Here is a 17468-nt window from a genome sequence, read left to right as displayed (position 1 = left end):
CAGCTTTGCTGCTACTGCTCTATCACGCTGCCGCCTGCCAGCACAAGACTGGCTCTCTTCAGCAGTTCCAAAGACTTTCATTGCAGACAATGTGCAGCCTAAACATGAAAACAAATTCACAAAATTGATGTTAAAATTTGAAATGTATGTCCAGATTTTGTAGTTTTAAATAAAATGAAATGGAAATGGCTGTTTTTATTGGTCATTTTCCTAAAGTGAGGATTCTCACAGACCCATTTTGTAAAATTAAAATCAAGCATTAAAAACACTGGATTTCTGCAATGTCAGGTTTATGCCGCAATGGTCCTTGGCCCGTATTTAAGGTTGCTTTTCTAAAACGTTGCTTTAATAAAAGTGAAAAATCTTGCACATTGACTTGCTTACTGCTGGTATATTTTAATTTAGTCTGGATCAGTAATATAGATGTTGTTGTAGTACTATATTTTGTATGTTCAAATTTTTGGATTCTGAGTTATGATGAATATTGGCAGTTTTGATTTTATTTACCTTTTATCCTTTTCTTGACAGTGTGGTGTTGTATGGCTATACCAACTACTTCTTGTGGCCCTCCGGATAATTTAATAGATCTGTGAATATGTAAGCAACTGTTGCTAGTCCATATATGTAATAAGGGCTGCATGGGTCAAAATACTGTAACAGTTGTGCTGCTTTCTCACCTGACACACATTCAGGTAAAATAGTTTTCAGTGTAAAGAGTTGCATAAAAGTAAAGACACAGCAGTCTGCTTATCTCACTTCATTCTAGTACTTGCGAGCCTAGACATTCATGATATCAAAATGAGAGGGTTGCTTGAAAATTAAAGAACAGTGGTTTGGCTTCAGTTCGGCTTCGTTTTTGATCTTTCCATGCTTTCTTAGCACAGTCTGTTTAAATGACACTTTTAGTGTCGGCTGTCCTGAACTTCAAAATCAGTTACATGTACATACGTATGTTGCAGTAACTTTTATGGTTTGCCCTTTTTTTACTGTCTCACACACACACACACAGGCACAAAGACAGTATGTAGACACATGTTCGTAGAGCTCGCTGCTAGAGGGAGACACCTGCCCCTTCACTATGTGCCAGGAAGCGCTACGTCTGGCTGGCTGGCGGACAGTTGCCAGGCCAGCGGTCCGGTATGGTCCAGTGAGGTTGGCACTGACGCCTGCCCATCTGCCCGAGTTGACACGTTTGCTCCCACACCACTTGTCCAGGAGGACGAAATGTGCTGTGGTGTCCTGGCAAAGTTCCCCGAAATGTCAACCTGGCGTGACAAACCCATGCCGGCCCCTTGGCCCTCACAGGCCTGGTAGTGTGGGGCATTGCCCTGGATCAGACGAGGAGCCAGGAACATGCCACGGTAACAAAAACTGCTGATCGACTACTGGGGCGCTACCATCTTGTCCAGGGTGGATAGAGCTTGTTCGGTCGGGTAGAGGATGACTGTTCTCATTACTGGCCCTGAACCTTACAAAACTTGGCTATTCACTAGTTGATAGAGGGCAGCTGGATAGAAATGAGACATCATGAGCAGGAAACGCATGTGGGAAACAAGCTTGGACCCTCTGCTGAAGCAATCCCATCCCATTAAAAATTGTTATGAATGAAACAAATTGTAACTTGGCGGCTCCTTTTACAGTCCAAAAACAATGGATGCAGAAGACAAATAACATGCGGAACATATTTTCTCTTGTTTGAGCAGATGGTCTTGGAGGTGCTGTGAGGGTCTGATGTTGGCTGACTCTGTCCTGCGGTCCCCTCAGGGCAGCAACTGTGAGTGGTCATTAACACGTGGAACAGGCCATGCCAGGAGAGAGAGGAGTCTAGCGGTAGTTAACAGCCACTATCCAGTTAAATCCTCCTCCTCTGTGCTAAACAGGAACAGCTACAGCATTTCTACTGGTTGCCAAGGCTGTACAGACAACACATCATGTAAGACCTTTAGAAAAAAAGACATTGTTTCGCAAGCACAAAGGAACAGAACGGGGAAAGATGTATTTCTACTCCACTGCACCTCATCGCTCACTTTTGCTGAATCTAAGGTTAAGGCCAGGGCTGTCTGGCAGTTATCCATACACAGCGAATCATGGCATTTGTGTGTGCGCACATGTGCGTGTGTGCACACAGTGGAGCTGTGGACAGGTATGACAGGCTGACCTCCACATGTTACCGGAGAGAGTGTGCGGCCCAGTGTTACCTGTCATAACACGGGCTGCCTGGAGCCCCGGAGCACCAGCCTGACCAGGCCACTGGGCAGCCAGAAATAATAGGGACTGGCAAGAGGGCAACGAGGGGTCACACGGAGGGAGAGGAGGAGAGGGGGGACAGGGACATATGACAGGAGGACTGGTGACAGGATGAAAGCGGGAGAGTGAGAAGAAGAGAGGAAAGAAAAATGTATTTAAGTGAGGAGAGTGGTGAGGATAATGATGTAGGAGCAAGTGGGTCAATCAAGGAGCAAAGAGAGAAAGATAAAAGAGAGCAAAGTAAGGAGGTGGCTGCTGTTCTCCCTGCATATTACCGTCTAAAGCCTCAGAAGAGAGCTAAAAATTATGCGTAAAGGCAGTGAGGGAAGAGAAGAGGAAATCTGACTTGTGCTTCCTGAGTTCTCAGCATCCGTCCGACACCCTCAGACCAGAAAAATAACCCTCAGTTTTAACAAAACAGACCACCTTGCATCACTTCCCATTTGTTTTGAAGCTCAGTTTATCTTTGCGAGTATGATGTTGGAGCATTCTCGAGGTGCAGCCACTCGCCTGCAGAGATGGAACAGCTGAATTCACTTAGGCAGGCTTGGCCAGCAATTAAAGTGCTGGATTAAGAGTGATTGCATTTTGTGTCCTGAGGAGGCGCTGCCTGCCATCTTGAGAGGTCTCATTAACATGGCTGCCATGGGCTGTGCTGAGCACTGCCACAGGCAGTTAAAAAATAATGGAGACATTATCAACCTTAATGTCTTGTACCTGGAGTGGAGAAGATTTTATAATCACTATTGTGATGGGCCACAGGCTGCCAGTTGTGCGAAAGGGAAAGGTTGGATGAAGATAACCCTTTTTCTGACCAGACCCCTGTGTGTTTTTTTGATCAGCCACTACACGTGGGGAGTCTGAGCAGCTGGATTTCATTAATTGAGTGCTGGCAGCGTTCTGCTCTGGCGGCAGGGGTGAGTCACACTAGTGGGATTGGTCTCTCTCTCCCTGATATCATCTTCCAACCATAACTACAAATAATTATTCACTCAAATCCATTACCGGGGGTCAGTCAAGTTCCCCAATCAGTTCTAAAGTCCAATTACTGGCGCCAAGGCTGTATTCGCGCTTTCCTACAGATGAAGGCCTGGCCCACAGGCTGCCCAGTAAATTACACATAGCAAACAGTGGAGTGTGCATGAGAGCGAGCCTCCTCAGGTGGGTAATAAAGCAGAGGTACATACTGGTCTCCCTGGGGCATTCTGACCGTACCATCTAGCAGACTTCACCAGGTTAAATAGAATTAGCCCATGCAATGAGACACACTTTGAATACCAACCACGTCTCATCACTGTACAGGCTAGAGAGCATGCAGCATGCACAGCGCAGCCTGGTATTAACATCCATCTCAGCAGTTGATATAATAAGACATGTCGCCATAAGGGTCTCCTTATAAAGAGGCTGCACAGTGACCCATCAGAGCAACATAATGAGTGGGTTGTTACATCTATTGCACACACACACACACACACACACACACACACACACACACACACACACACACACACACACACACACACTCACACTCACACTCACACTCACACACACACACACACACACACACACACTCACACACACACACACACTCAGGGCTTCACTGCAGCTCTCCAACCCCATTAGCGTGTGGTTCCTTGTATCGTTTTGCAGCCGTCTTGAAAGTAAGCCCTGAGCCTGGAGGAAATGCTTCTCACACACTCATCTGTCACTACAGAGAGACAGCAGTGCAGCCAGCCGAGTCGGAGCGGCCGGGTGGCCAACAAGGCAGGCAGTGTGTGTGGGGGGTGCATGTCTGCCAGTGTGTGTGACAGGGGATGGATGACTTGTATGTATGTACAAGATATGTAGGAGGTGCGCAGGACAGTTGTTTGTGTATGTGTGTGGTGACACAGTGTGTGCTTGTGTGTGAGAAGTGGAGCAAACATAGCAAGGATGGGGTGAGGCTTTGTGACCAACAGCCCATGACCAGTTGTCACACTACACACATACATACACACAGCTCCCAAATCCGCCTGGTAGGAGGGCCAGTCTGACATATCCCCCAGTGTCAGGCTTCCCTCACGCGCTGATCTGACCAGAAAACAGCCAAACTCTAACGCTGACACAACCATCAAGAGGAAAACCATTGATGTCTGTCTGCGTGACGATATGTCTGTTTTGTTTACTGACATTTGTAGCAGCCCCATTGTTCAGTGCTCATTCCAGACTTTGAGGTTTTGAAGGGGAAAAGCTGAGTTTTTGGACTGCAATTACATCAGTATGAGGGCACCGTTTTGCTTTGTCCTGAGCCAGGAAAGCATTTTGACTTGAGACTGCTGACACAAAGAAAGACTGTCAATGTAAGCCCCTCCATTAAACATGAAAAAACCTCATCAAAGAGCCAGTCTCTGTCCTCTGCTTACATTCAAGAGATCCAGCGAAATGCTAAACACATGTGGATGGGCCATGTGTTTAGGCTAAAATGGCCGAACACGATCCAGCAGCATTTGAGTTAATCTTCCTTAGTGAAACCGCATGGTGTTGTTTACACTGGAGACAACTGTGTGTACGTATATGCATGTCTGTGTGTCTGTGTGTGTGTGTGTGTGTGTGTGTGTGTGTGTGTGTGGAGAGCGTCCAGAGCTGCAGAACTCACTGTTCCCTTTTGCAAAGCCAGAGCAGTTACAGTGTGTATGTGTTTGTGTCAGCATGATGGAGGAGAAGGGTGTTACTCAGACCTAATGAATCCATCTGCATTCAAGGGGCATTCTTCCTCTTGTACGCAGTCGGGAGCAAACAAGCAGCGACCTGGGAGCCAGTCCAGCGGTCGGGGGGCTCAGTCTCAGTGTTTCCAAAGCAGACAGAGCAAGGACAAGCATGGATTAGTATTGAATACACCCTATTTTTTTCCCCCTTGAAAAATAGTCTATTTTCAAAGAGAGGGTTGAGGTTGAAAGCTGTACAGTCACACAGTCAACCCTCCTGTACTGTACTGTACTAAGCTTTGCTCCTTTCTGTTTTTTCAGCGAGGACTGAGAGTAGCTGAGGAGGGTTCGGTACTGAGGGCGAGGACTACAGTACAGCCTGTGCTACAGGAGAGTGGCAGCTGCTGATGTCCTCACCTCCGAGTGACCTGGCACCCTAGGCAACCTCAATGAAGAATGGATGGAGGGCAGGAGGCGGGGGCATTATGAGGGGGAGGGTGGTTGGCACTGAGGGATCAGTCATTAGGATGATGAATTCAGAGCTAAGTGGAATTAGGGAGACCTCTAGTGGTCGAAGAAAGTAAGAACTCACATCTACAGACAGCACACATTGTGAACATCATGAGCACTGTACGTACTGTAAGTCCAATCATTAGTCTGCTGGTGACCTTGAGAGAGTTTTTCACACCTTTATTTCATCCCCTCTTATCTTTTTTTTTTTTTTTTTTAAACTCTCTATAATCTGTAGATGCAAGTGACATTAGAATCCATTCAGTGGAGTTATATTATATATATATATATATATATATATATATATATATATTTATATTTTTTAAATTGATCTATTTTACTGTTTATTGTATTTTTATTACTGTCTTCTCTGTTCTTTGTCTAAGCACTTTTAAATTGGATTAAGAAAAAGGTTTTACAGATTATTATTATTATTGTTACAATTAATATTATTAATATGATGCAGTCCAATACAATAACACCTAAACATTGTATCATAAAATTACTATAGCGTTAAATCAACACCTTTCACACAGTTTCCTTAAAAACTGATGATATGCTTCACAAAGGTTGTATTTTGTGGCATTGCACTGACTTGTATTATATTGTACTTGATGTTCTTTTGTAAATTCCCTTTATTTTGGTAAGGTGCTGACATAATGGAAGAGCACCAAAAAAAAAGTCTCATTGATAAATCCTGAAAAAAAATTGACTGATCAATTAGTCAATCAACTTTGATAAATGATTTATAATTTAGGTTGTTTATCAAGGAAAAATGGCAAATATTTTTGTAGTCACGAATGTGAAGACTTGCTGCTGTTCTCCATTTCTAAATCACTGTATACCGAGTGTCTGAGTTTTGGACAAATGCAAGCAATTTTTTTTTTTTTTATAGACTTATGGATTGATTATTTTAAAAAACAATTTACAGATTTAGATCAGTTGCGGTTGTAGTTCTCAAAGGTATTGTATGCAGAACACCGTTGTGATGACTCTGATGTTCGTATGGAAAATACCTGTCGTGTAGATTTTACAAGCATATGCTACTGACACTGAGTCTACCACTTTATCCTGAATACAGCAGCAAGTCTGTTTAAAATTAATAAAGTAGCCACAGTGAAGTCATGAGTAGATGACTTCTCTTTGTCTTTTGATCTCTGGTGGTGTCCAGGAGTGCAGTGCATTATGAAGGTACTTCTAAAAATATTAAAGTGTGTTTCGCCTGAATTACAAGTAACTGAGCAGCTGACTCATTCAGTTGATACCTTGCACTGACATTTCTGGCTCCAGAGTGCAGAAAACATTTCATTACATCTTTGACAAATCTCAGGACTAATATTCGTAGAGGTTACATTAATCAGTACCCCCTTCTTTTTCATACCATGAGCAAACACAAGGAGAGAGGAATCTTAGCCAACTGTACTGACAGATTTAATGTTATTCACTTATCCATTTAAGAGTCACAGCATAATCAGCATCTTGAAAGTGCAGTTGTCCAAGAGAATTTGTGTTTGTTCTTGGAGCGAAGTCCATAGCAGTTCATCAAGAGAAACAAGTGACTGTACAATCCCGCTGCTCTAAACCTTATCCGTTCTACAAAACTTTTCCTTTGCGGTTATAAATTGTAAATCAATCTATGGGCATGAGTGCCAGTGGCAGTGAATTGTTTACCACATATCATACTCTCACTACAGTATTTGTCATGTCAGTATTTCTGGCCGGAAAAACAAGTCTCAGCTTCTTCTAAAGACACACTTTGTAAAAGTGATCAGTATTGTGCAGTCTGTTTCCCAAGTGTAACAACATGGCCTTTACAATCATCCGTATGTTTCGTACTGATTTCATTAAAACTGTTCATGAGGGCTTTAGTGTTCTAGTCTGAGAAGACAGTCTCAGTATCTTCTTTACATTAGAAAACATCAGAAAAAAAGGATGATGGCAGAACTCTTTTACATCGTTTCCCTCCACTGTCCATATGTGAATATGTCTTGAAGCCAAAGGTGAGACATGAAACTGTCTGCTCAGTCAGGCCTCTCCTGATTTGGATTTAAGCAAGATGAAACTGAGTCTCTGTGGAAGGGGTGACTTCTGCCTCACTTATTTTAAATTTCAAATTAAGTGTAAAAACAGCAAGGCTGCTTCTTTTTGTGCAAACCACAGAGTCAAGGTCGCATATTCTCACTCTGTCCTAGTGTTTTTTGGCACCAAGTGGCCCTAATGAACCGTAAAACATCCATCCAGTCCCAGCGTTTACTATGAAGATGATGACGAGAAGCCTTTCAGAAGCAGGTCAGCAGCCAGGCCTGGAGAGATAGCCCCATTGGTGACCTTCTCCTCAAGTTGGGGTAGAGCCTCTCTGACACTGGGGTGATTTTGGAAATGACAGAGGACGGTCTCCTGGATCAGACTCCACATCCAAACTTTTTGCTGGGCCCTCCGTCGGCCCTGCAGTTCACCGCTGGCTAACATGGCATCCCGGTATGACTCCATCTTGGCCCAGACCTCTGGGATGCCCTCACTGTTGTAAGAGGAGGCACGGATCACCTGAGGAGGGAGTTGGGATGCATGTGTGAATTTAAAGCATCTCTTTTTCCAACAAGCAGGTGGTAGTCTGGACAATGACTGTTCAGCCTAAAGATGTCAACAAACGCCCAGCAAACTGCACTTTCTTCAGTATGGAAACTTTCAAATACGGACTTGTGTCTCATATTCAAGATTCTGCATGGAATAGCACGTCCTTCTTTGAGCCACTTTGTCAAACTCATGAACAGTACTGACAAAGGTATTCATCTGAGGCGACTCTATAGCAGCAGTCAGATGCAGCAAATACAAAAAACTGTCCTAGTAGTCAATTGGTTGAGACACTAACATAAACTACAATGTCCCCAGTCTGGTTACAGCCGAGGATCCTCGTTGCTCACCGTACCCTCTTTGTGTAAAAAGAAAAAGGCCAAAATCTACTCAGATACGTTTTCATGAATGATGTGATGTGTTTGTAGATCAACTCCAAATCGTCTGTAACTGTTTTAATTCTCATTTGAAAGGTTAGTTTAGGTTAGTTTGTTGAAGATCCTAGAACAAAGTGTGGTGATGTTTATTTATTTACATCTGATTTCAATTGTGACTTTACTATGTATAGTGTTTTTTAATTAGCTTTGGTAGTTTTTAGTTAGGTTGGGTCTATGGGTGTAAATAAGCTGTTAGGCTAACCCCAGTATATTTATATTTGTTTTTAGTCATTGTTCATTAATGTCCATTTGTATAAACAAATAAACAATAAAAAGTTGTTTTTTTTTTAGCAATATGTGGTATGTGAAACAGAAATGCCAAAACCAACTACTGAAAGAAATGCTGTTCTTTCCACATTGCAAAACAAACTGTGTGGGTTTCTGTCAAAAATATCTTTTGGTCAAAATTGTAATACTTTTGACAGAGGCACGTTGAAAGTGTATTAAAGTTCAATAGCAAAAGAGCATTTTACATAAATTTAATTTCAGTTGAGTCGGCAGAGATGCTGCTTTCCCGTTCTGTGAGTTTCGTCTGTGTTTAAGACTTGTTTGCAATGTGCCTCCATCCTAGAAGAAGCTGTCATGTCACTTTTCAAACAGTGTGTGTTTTCATCTCCCCATAACACCTTGTTCACACAAGCAATCTGGGGATAAATGTCACTTTAGTGTTCAGTTCTTTTTTTGTCTCTTTTCAGAGCTTGCTACAGAGTCAAGAGCACATGATGAAATTCAGTGTAACATTCAAATTCAAAGCAGACACAAAAGTGAAAAGTGCCTCAGATTTACAGGAACAAAAAAAAGTCAGGGCAGTCAGACGTGCATTCTAAAAACTGCTAAACTGCTTCTGTTCACCTCCTGTTTTTAATACTGTAATTCTGTTTTTAGTGCTTAAGTAAAATAAACCACACAGATTCTCTACAATCTCCAGACTGCTAAAGTGTAATGAAATTACATGTATCATTGGGAGATAATTTGACATCAACTGGCAATTGGTAAAGTTGAATGTGACAAGCTGGTAAATATTGGAAGCCTGTGATCAACAGCCAATTATGAATGTTCTAATTACATCATTAGGTTAATCATTTTACAAGGACTGGATTTGAGTCTGATGCAAAAACAGGAAATCAACCTTGAGAGTAACCGTACTATACAGTATGTTCGCCAATCATCTTCTGCAAATAACTTATAAAATAACAAAAACAAAAACAAACAAGCAAAACCTGCTCCCACTGACATCTCGCCATGCAGAGTTTTGCCTTTATTTGTCGAGGTTTGAAGATATCCAGGATCTTTTTCTTCCATCCCAGTACAATTAAAGTGAATGGAATCTTGTTTGTTGTGCGCAGAGAATTAGAAAATTACATTAAAAAATATTGTTTTCCAGAAACAATGTCCCCTTTATTCTGAATACTGCACAGACCTCACTGTTAACAGTTTTCATTTCAATGACTTTAGATATAGTCCCTTTAAAAGCTGTTGACATAGATAGATGTACTAATCAAATAGAGGCAAGTAAGAAAATATGTTTTTGGTTTTTTTGGTAACCTGGGCGAACCAAGTAGTTTTGCACATTGGGAGACTCACAGGACACAGATCAAGGTCCAACACTACACTTCCCATAATCACCTCAGCAGCGCTTTTGATAGACCCTTCCTGCTTTATAAAAAACCTTTCAAACTCAGTTTAAAATCTGTTGTCTCCAAGTTAAACTTGAGTAATACACCACCTTATGAGGACAGAATTACAAAGTGCTTTGAGATAAATATTGAGGTAAATATTCTGATTTGAAGTGAGTAAAAATTATGTCAGCTGTGTATTTTTTTCAGACTTGAGAGAGCTCCTCCAGTGTCACAGAAGACATTTTGCAACTGTTTACACAGGCTAAACTCTATTTCATGTGACCTGTAACTTTAGTTTGACATGTAAAATTGTTGGAGTTCTTATCATTAGTAGAGCTGAAATGATTAGTCAACTGACAAAAAATAAATTAGCAACTATTTCAATAATCAACTTATCGCTTATGTTTAAGCAAAAAAGTCGAAATATTCTCTGGTTCCAGTTTCTAAACTATAAGGATTTGCTGCCTTTTTCAGAATCTCTTTGGGGTTTGGACCGTTGGTTACGACCTATCAATTAATCAAATAATTGAGAAAATCTTAGGCAGATTAAAAAACATTAGTTGCAGCCCTATTTGTTTTTTTTTGTTTTTTTTTTACATATAAGCCAAGACACAGAAATCAAAGTAGCATTTATGACATGTTTTATATTTTCATGCAGAGCGAGGTAGACAACAAAATAAAGACTGAGGAGGATGAAAAGGGAGAGAGACTATATCAGAGATTAGGTTACTACGGGCCGAATAGATGAGACAAAAGAGGGCAGAAAAGCAAAGGTAAGAATAAATAGAGTAAGCGACTACGAGAGCAGCCTATCAGCTTTTATACGAGTGTGCAGGCTTTAAAATGAGCAAAATGCATGACACAGCAGTCGAGTATTCAGAGCAGTCGGAAATGGGGGTGGGTGTGAGGGGGGGTGGGAGGAGGGGGTGTTGCCTGGCAGCTTGCACAGTGGGCAGATGCTGCATTGGGCTGGGAAAACAAAAGGAGAAGGCCAGGCATGCAGGCGGGTGAGCTGGGACATGCAGGGAGGAGTGAGACACTGCAGTACTGATGCGGTGACATCACCGACATCACCATTATGATCATCATTATCACCACCATCATCCTCATCCCCCTCCCTCCTTCTCCTGGGTCAGCTGACCTCTCAGTGGGATGGCTTGTTGGGTTCGCGAGGCAGATGTGGCTGCTCAGTGGGTCAAATGTTGAACACTTGTCACTTATCTGTTTTATTTTTTTTTTTAAATGCGTTATCATTTTGTTGTTGGCTCCCTCCCTCACTACGCTGTTAGTTATACGAACAAGTAGACAGGTGCACACACAGTCATTCTCACACACACCTTGGGGTTCCAGGACTTGGATTGTCTCCTAAGCAGTTTGAGTGCGCTGGTGTATTCAGTCTGGATCCTCCTGGCTGGCACCACCAGGTCTCCATCTGACTTTGTCACCACCACCAAGTCTGCCCTCTCAATGATGCCTCTCTTGATACCCTGGACAGAGGTTTTGGCATCAGAGATGGAGATAATTAACTTCACAGAACACCGTAAATAAATCTGATCTAGACGCCTTATAGATAATAGAGGCTGTAGTAGATGCACAGAACGAATGCAGCTGTCAATATCATTTGAGCTTTTTTTTTGACCGAGATGTTATTTTACTCTACTTGAGTCACACAATGTATCTCAATGCAACAAGTCACATAGTTTTGTGGCACTTCAGCAGGACTTAAAATCTGAAAAACCTTTCAATGTTTCATTGTCAATATGTTTAATTTAGGATATAATTACAATAATTAAAACAAATGCCACTTAGGCTGCCTAATGACCATAATCACCATAATATTAATCCTAATGAGTTAAACTAATTGAGTAATTAGCTAATGAGTAATTCATCTAATTAATAAACTGATTAGCATATAGTTTTTGTCAACATACTTATCTTTACATCAAACATGGACACAAAAATAAGTTTCTCCTTAATAACTTAAATTTGAAAATGTATTTATGCAGAAATGTAATTCAAAATGTAGATTACACCATCTATTTACATTATTATTTACAGGAGTATTGTTGGTTAATTCATAATCAATAATAATTATTTATTCGTGTGAATCTGTGGTATAAGAATGAAGAGACTGAAATCAAACTTTATGGAAGTTTGTATAATGTATTATTCTCATGTTATCGTATTCACATGACCAATGCCAAAACATACTGGTGTTACTGGACATTCTCAAAGCAATGACAGCAAAGTGGTATGGAATAACCTTTAGTAACCTGCAAGAAATGATGTATTCCAGCTGCTAAAACCAACTTTCTAACCTGAGAGATTAACATTGGTTGAGCATTATTCAACCAAAAACACAGAAAAACACCTTTGTTCCAATTCATAACAGATAAAACAAGATCTGACAACGATGATGAGCTTGTTGCTACTGATGTTATTCACTGACCTGGAGTTCATCGCCCCCTGCTGGTGGAATCAGGAGTACAAACATGTCAACCATGTCAGCTACTGCAAACTCTGACTGGCCCACACCTGGAAACAAAGGCAGAATATTTACTGTATTTAATGTTATTTACTGTTTATACTGTCACCACTAACCAGCAATATACTCAAACTAAAACTAAATCCACAATAAGGGGCCACCAGCTTGAATGTTGCATCATACAGTCACATTAATAGTTCACGTGCATATGATTTCACAGTACCATGTATGAACAAGAGAAAAATGAAAGTAATTCAGCGTGAAATAAGATTCTTGATCAGGACATGTTCAGAAGTTCAAAAGTGGCTTTGAATAAGCTTTGAATAGCTTTCACAATCATCACAGTGAATAGATTCTAGCCTCTGGGATACACTTACTAATGGCCAAACTGTGTCTGTGGCACCAAGATCGAAAACTGAGAACAGAGAGATTGATCAAATATTTCATCAAATTCTTAGTTAATACTTCGTCATATATTTCCAGATTTTTTCCCCATTTTATTCTGCAGCTTATTGAAGGTGGTGGAGACAACTCTGAAAACTGATAGGTGCTTATAAAGTTTGGTTTATTTAGTTAGATACACAAAATGAGGCTGTGTCCCCTATTTGTATTAAAATAAGTGTCTGATTATAATAGGAAGAATCAGATACAAGGTGAAACCAAGTGTGAAACAGAAATCTGTATTACACAGGAGAATAAAAAATCTAATTTTTAGTCTGCAGTTTAAATATTATTTCAATAAAATTAAAAAACAACTAGAATTAACACCTTGTGGTTGTATGTCAACCAGCCAAGTTGCAGTAAATACGGTCACAATCTCCCCTTCCTGATTTACTGCATGAGTGTTTTTGCAGAACATTCTGATGTCACAGTGAAGTTGACATTTGATAATTTGGATATAAAATTTCATCACTTGATTCTATCCTTAAGGGCATTTGAGTTAAATTATGTCATAATTGCAGACGGACGGACAATCTGAAAACAATATATCCCTGGCTCTGTCTGTCATCGGCACATAGGCAAAAAATTCACTTTGAGAAACACATGAAAATCCCAGTGTCTTACCTACAGTCTCTACTAAGACGATGTCATATCCTGCCCCCTCACAGAGAACGATGGCCTCGTTGGTTGTTCTGGTGACTCCACCAAGTGTCCCAGAAGTCGGTGACGGTCTGATGAAAGCATTCATGTCCCTGGAGAGTTCAGTCATACGAGTCTTATCACCCAACAGAGACCCTGCAACAAGAGGGATCGTTTCAGTTCGTAGCACAAATAAAAACATTTTTGGTGTAACATGATTGGTTGATTGTACAAGTGGCATCCTAATTAATTCATCCGAATATAAACAACATAGTAAACAGTGAGGTTATTTTACATTTTAACAATTTCCCACATAGCTCTGTTATGTTATAAAGCACCGCTATCGCAACAACAACTGTTCTTCAGTATCATGTTTATGATTTGTGTCTCAGATGCTACCTCCTGTAGTGCAAGACGACGGATCAACCGCCAGCACTGACACTTTATGTCCACGTCCTGTCAACATCTTCCCCACCACCTCGATGAAGGACGACTTCCCTGCTCCAGGAGGACCAGACAGACCTGAGAAATCAACAGAGAGATCAAATTAGCAACAAATGGCACCAAAACCTGTTGTCAAGACCTGTTCCTGTTGTCTCTTTCTGAGACTAAGCACGCTTCAATTAAGATTGCAAAATTTGTTGATGTAAATTGATATAAAAAAATGTCCTTAATCCAGTGATAGTTATTTCCTGTCTTGTTCTCGCCTCTATATGAGTCCAACAATACTGTCAACTGCTAAATTGACTGACATGAGGATATGATTATCCTCTATAGAATTTGGGGTATCAGTCTCTAAAACCTGCCTTGTCTTAGGCATTTGATAACCTACCTTTAAAAATGACTTGAGGGAAACTGTCAATGGTGGGTTTCACAATCGCCAAACACTTTATTGGGAACACCATACTGACACCAAGTAGTTCTTCACTTTGCCCTCAAAACAGCCTCAGTTCTTCTTACACCAGATATTCCTTTGAGATTCTGGTCCATGTTGACATAATTGCATCAGATCATTTCTGCAGATTTGTCAGCTGCCCATTCATGCTGTGAATCTCCTGTTCTACCACATCCCAAAGGTGTTCTTTTGGATTCAGATCTGGTGACTAGGGAGGCCACTGATGTACACTGAAGTCACTGTCATGTTCATGAAACCAGTCTGAGTTGACTTTTTCTTTGTGACATGATGGAAGCCAGTAGAAGATGGTACCATGGAAACATTCCCCATTACACCACCAGGATTCGGACCCTACTTGATGTGAACATTAACCACATGATTGGCCGATTGGCTAAATGCATAAATAAGCGAGTGTACATGTGCTTTAATAATGTAAAAGTCTTCTGCGAGAATAGTTTACAACTAATGTATCCTAAGAACAATCACCCTGCGAAAACACATTTTCTCCTTAAGTATTTACAATGTAATGCTAAATAACAAGCACAAAAGTTTGAATATCTGCACTGTCAGTGTGAAAACAACAGCCTTGTCAAACAAACCCCCTAGCAGTCTATACATCTTGTCTATGTAGAAGAAGTCCTTTCAAAAATCATCACTTACACCAGAGATAAAGTAATAGAACAAAATATCTGTGTCAGCCAAAAAGCACATTCCCAGTTTGCTGAAAATGACACACAGCTCTCTTAATCTTGTCTTCACCTCTATCCCCAGCTGAATACAGAAACCGAGCCCACACACCTACTCTGAAGGCCACTGGCTTCCCTCCATTGCGACTCTCCTGCTCAATCCTGTAAGCCAGCACCCTCTGCAGCAGCACCTGGGCCAGCTCTTTCTTCCTGGGATGCTGCGTCTCCACCAGAGTGATGGACTCAGCCAGAGACGCCCGCTGTCCTCCGATCAGCCCATCGTACAGTTTTGTCAAAAGTCTCTGCTCAGGGCCGCTCAGGTCATGTATGTGCTGGCTGAGGGCTGTGCTCACACCCCTACTGTGCTGGCAGCTGTGACCCAGGACGGTGTTCTGGTAACAGGGGTGGGAACCTGTGAAGACCCTTTGGTGGAGGCAGCATGTCCTGGGTGAGGGAAGGGAAGAGATGTAGCGGAGGAGGCCAAACCGTCCCATTTTATGGCAAATATGGGGCATCTAGGAGGAGAAAACAATGGAGATTTCTTTTCACTCATTCATGACAGCTTCAACTGTAGCATCAAAATGACGAAAATATGGAAGATAGCGTATTCAATCCTATTTTGACCTTATAATTTAGCGGTGTCTTGAGCACTTGCTAACCGAAAATTAAACTGTTGTTAGCTGTGACAGCAAAGTGAGAAAACTTCAACACGAGCACAAAACCGGTATCTTCTATTGACCGTGAGGCTAACGCTGTGTTAGCGTAACAATCGCTAATACTGTAACTATAAATACAATTCTAAAAGATATAACCAGCAAACTATTTACACAAAATGTTCCTGAAGTTACATGAATTCACTCTGACCTCGTACCAGCTTCCTGGAGGTGTTACTCGAGCGTTACAGGTTACATATCAACGGTTGTTTCATTCATTCTCTTCCGTTTCCGTTGACGCACGGCACCGCCCCCGACAAAAGGTTCCGTCGATTCATTTATACGATAAATATATCTTTAAACTCTGTAAGTAAAGAAGATAAGTGTCAAATGTTTTTGCCTTTGTAGTAAAACAAGTGGAAATGTATGAGTGATTTCTGAAAAGTATTCACTAAATCGTCAAAAAAAAACTCTAAAGATGACAGAGGTATGGGCGGAGCAGAGGGCGGCTTATGGGGCCCTAGTACCCAGCACTTCTTATATGAAGTTTATATTATAACTTAGATCAAATAAAATACTGTACTATAATACTTAAGTACTTATCTATGTTCTTTATCCTATGATGCTATTCCTTAAAGAAATTTAATATCAATAGAGTAAATATTCTTCTGTTGGTCTAATATTCAGTTCAGAGTAGTGAAGACATTTACTTGGCCTTGGTGTGGATCCATGTCTGCTCAGTTAGAGCAGCACATGTAATTATGGTCTGGATTTAAATGTAGATTTGTCATCTAAACATTAAATCTGTGAACTCTGTGAACATAGTGTAACAAAAATGGGTGTCAAGATTAGTAAAGCTGTTTATGCCAAATTCATTCACGACCTACGTCATGTAAATTCAAAATAGTAACATCAGACAATTTTTTCCTCTTTTTATGTGTCAGCAGTGAAAATTAGCCATGATGCAGGCTCCGGAAGTTTTTTTTTCCTGGGCAACTATCATGTTTTGCCCAAATGATGTACAAATGGCTTGATACAGTAAATAGTGCATGTAGCTGCTGTGAATGGGGGAGAAAATTCTCCAGGGGAAAATGTCCCCTGAATATAGACTGAAGTTGGGGCTAAGCCCCAACTGTTTACATTGTCTGGTTCCACCCCTGGACAGAGGACAGGTTTAACCAGCAGACAGCAGCAGAGGTTCATTTTTACATCCCATCTGGACTTTACTATTCTCTTACCTATTGTAGGCAGAAATGATACTTAGAAAATGTTTTTCTATGTGATTTTAGTAAAAACTGTCTGGAAAATCTATAGTACCAGAACTATGATGTTCATATTTGGTTATATGTGGACCTTAAATAAGACAATTTTTTAATTAGTATTATTCCATCCATTTTCTGCTGCTTATCCAGGCCCAGGTTGTGTTAAATGATTAATTAATGTTATCATTAGGAATTATTGGTACATACTGCTGGTAAGTGGTGACAATATGATATAAATGATTCATGCACCTGGTAAATAATTCTAGGTTATATCACCGCTAACAACACATAGAAGTCTAAAATGTGACATGGAAGCCCAACTTCATTTGTGAAGTGTCA

At 41.0% G+C, this 17468-nt stretch overlaps 1 protein-coding gene across 4 annotated transcripts; it reads right to left on the bottom strand.

Annotated features, from left to right (window-relative positions):
- Positions 1-5850: 5850 nt before the first annotated feature.
- mmaa (metabolism of cobalamin associated A) lies at positions 5851-16180 on the bottom strand. Of its 4 annotated transcripts, none has more exons than XM_056372874.1 (7): positions 16079-16180; positions 15327-15729; positions 14033-14155; positions 13619-13789; positions 12518-12603; positions 11406-11555; positions 5851-7985 (listed from the first exon to the last, which is right to left on the bottom strand). In XM_056372874.1, the coding sequence occupies exons 2-7, from the start codon at positions 15727-15729 to the stop codon at positions 7695-7697; spliced, it is 1224 nt and encodes a 407-aa protein (XP_056228849.1). In that variant the 5' UTR covers positions 16079-16180; the 3' UTR covers positions 5851-7694. The 4 variants fall into 4 exon arrangements, with proteins under 4 accessions (XP_056228849.1, XP_056228853.1, XP_056228851.1 ...); XM_056372878.1 differs by having other exon boundaries at positions 16086-16106; XM_056372876.1 differs by having other exon boundaries at positions 16042-16093.
- Positions 16181-17468: the final 1288 nt, after the last annotated feature.

This window comes from Seriola aureovittata, chromosome 3, assembly GCF_021018895.1.
Source record: "Seriola aureovittata isolate HTS-2021-v1 ecotype China chromosome 3, ASM2101889v1, whole genome shotgun sequence".
Lineage (NCBI taxonomy): Eukaryota > Metazoa > Chordata > Actinopteri > Carangiformes > Carangidae > Seriola > Seriola aureovittata.
This window is presented reverse-complemented; position numbering and strand designations above follow the sequence as displayed.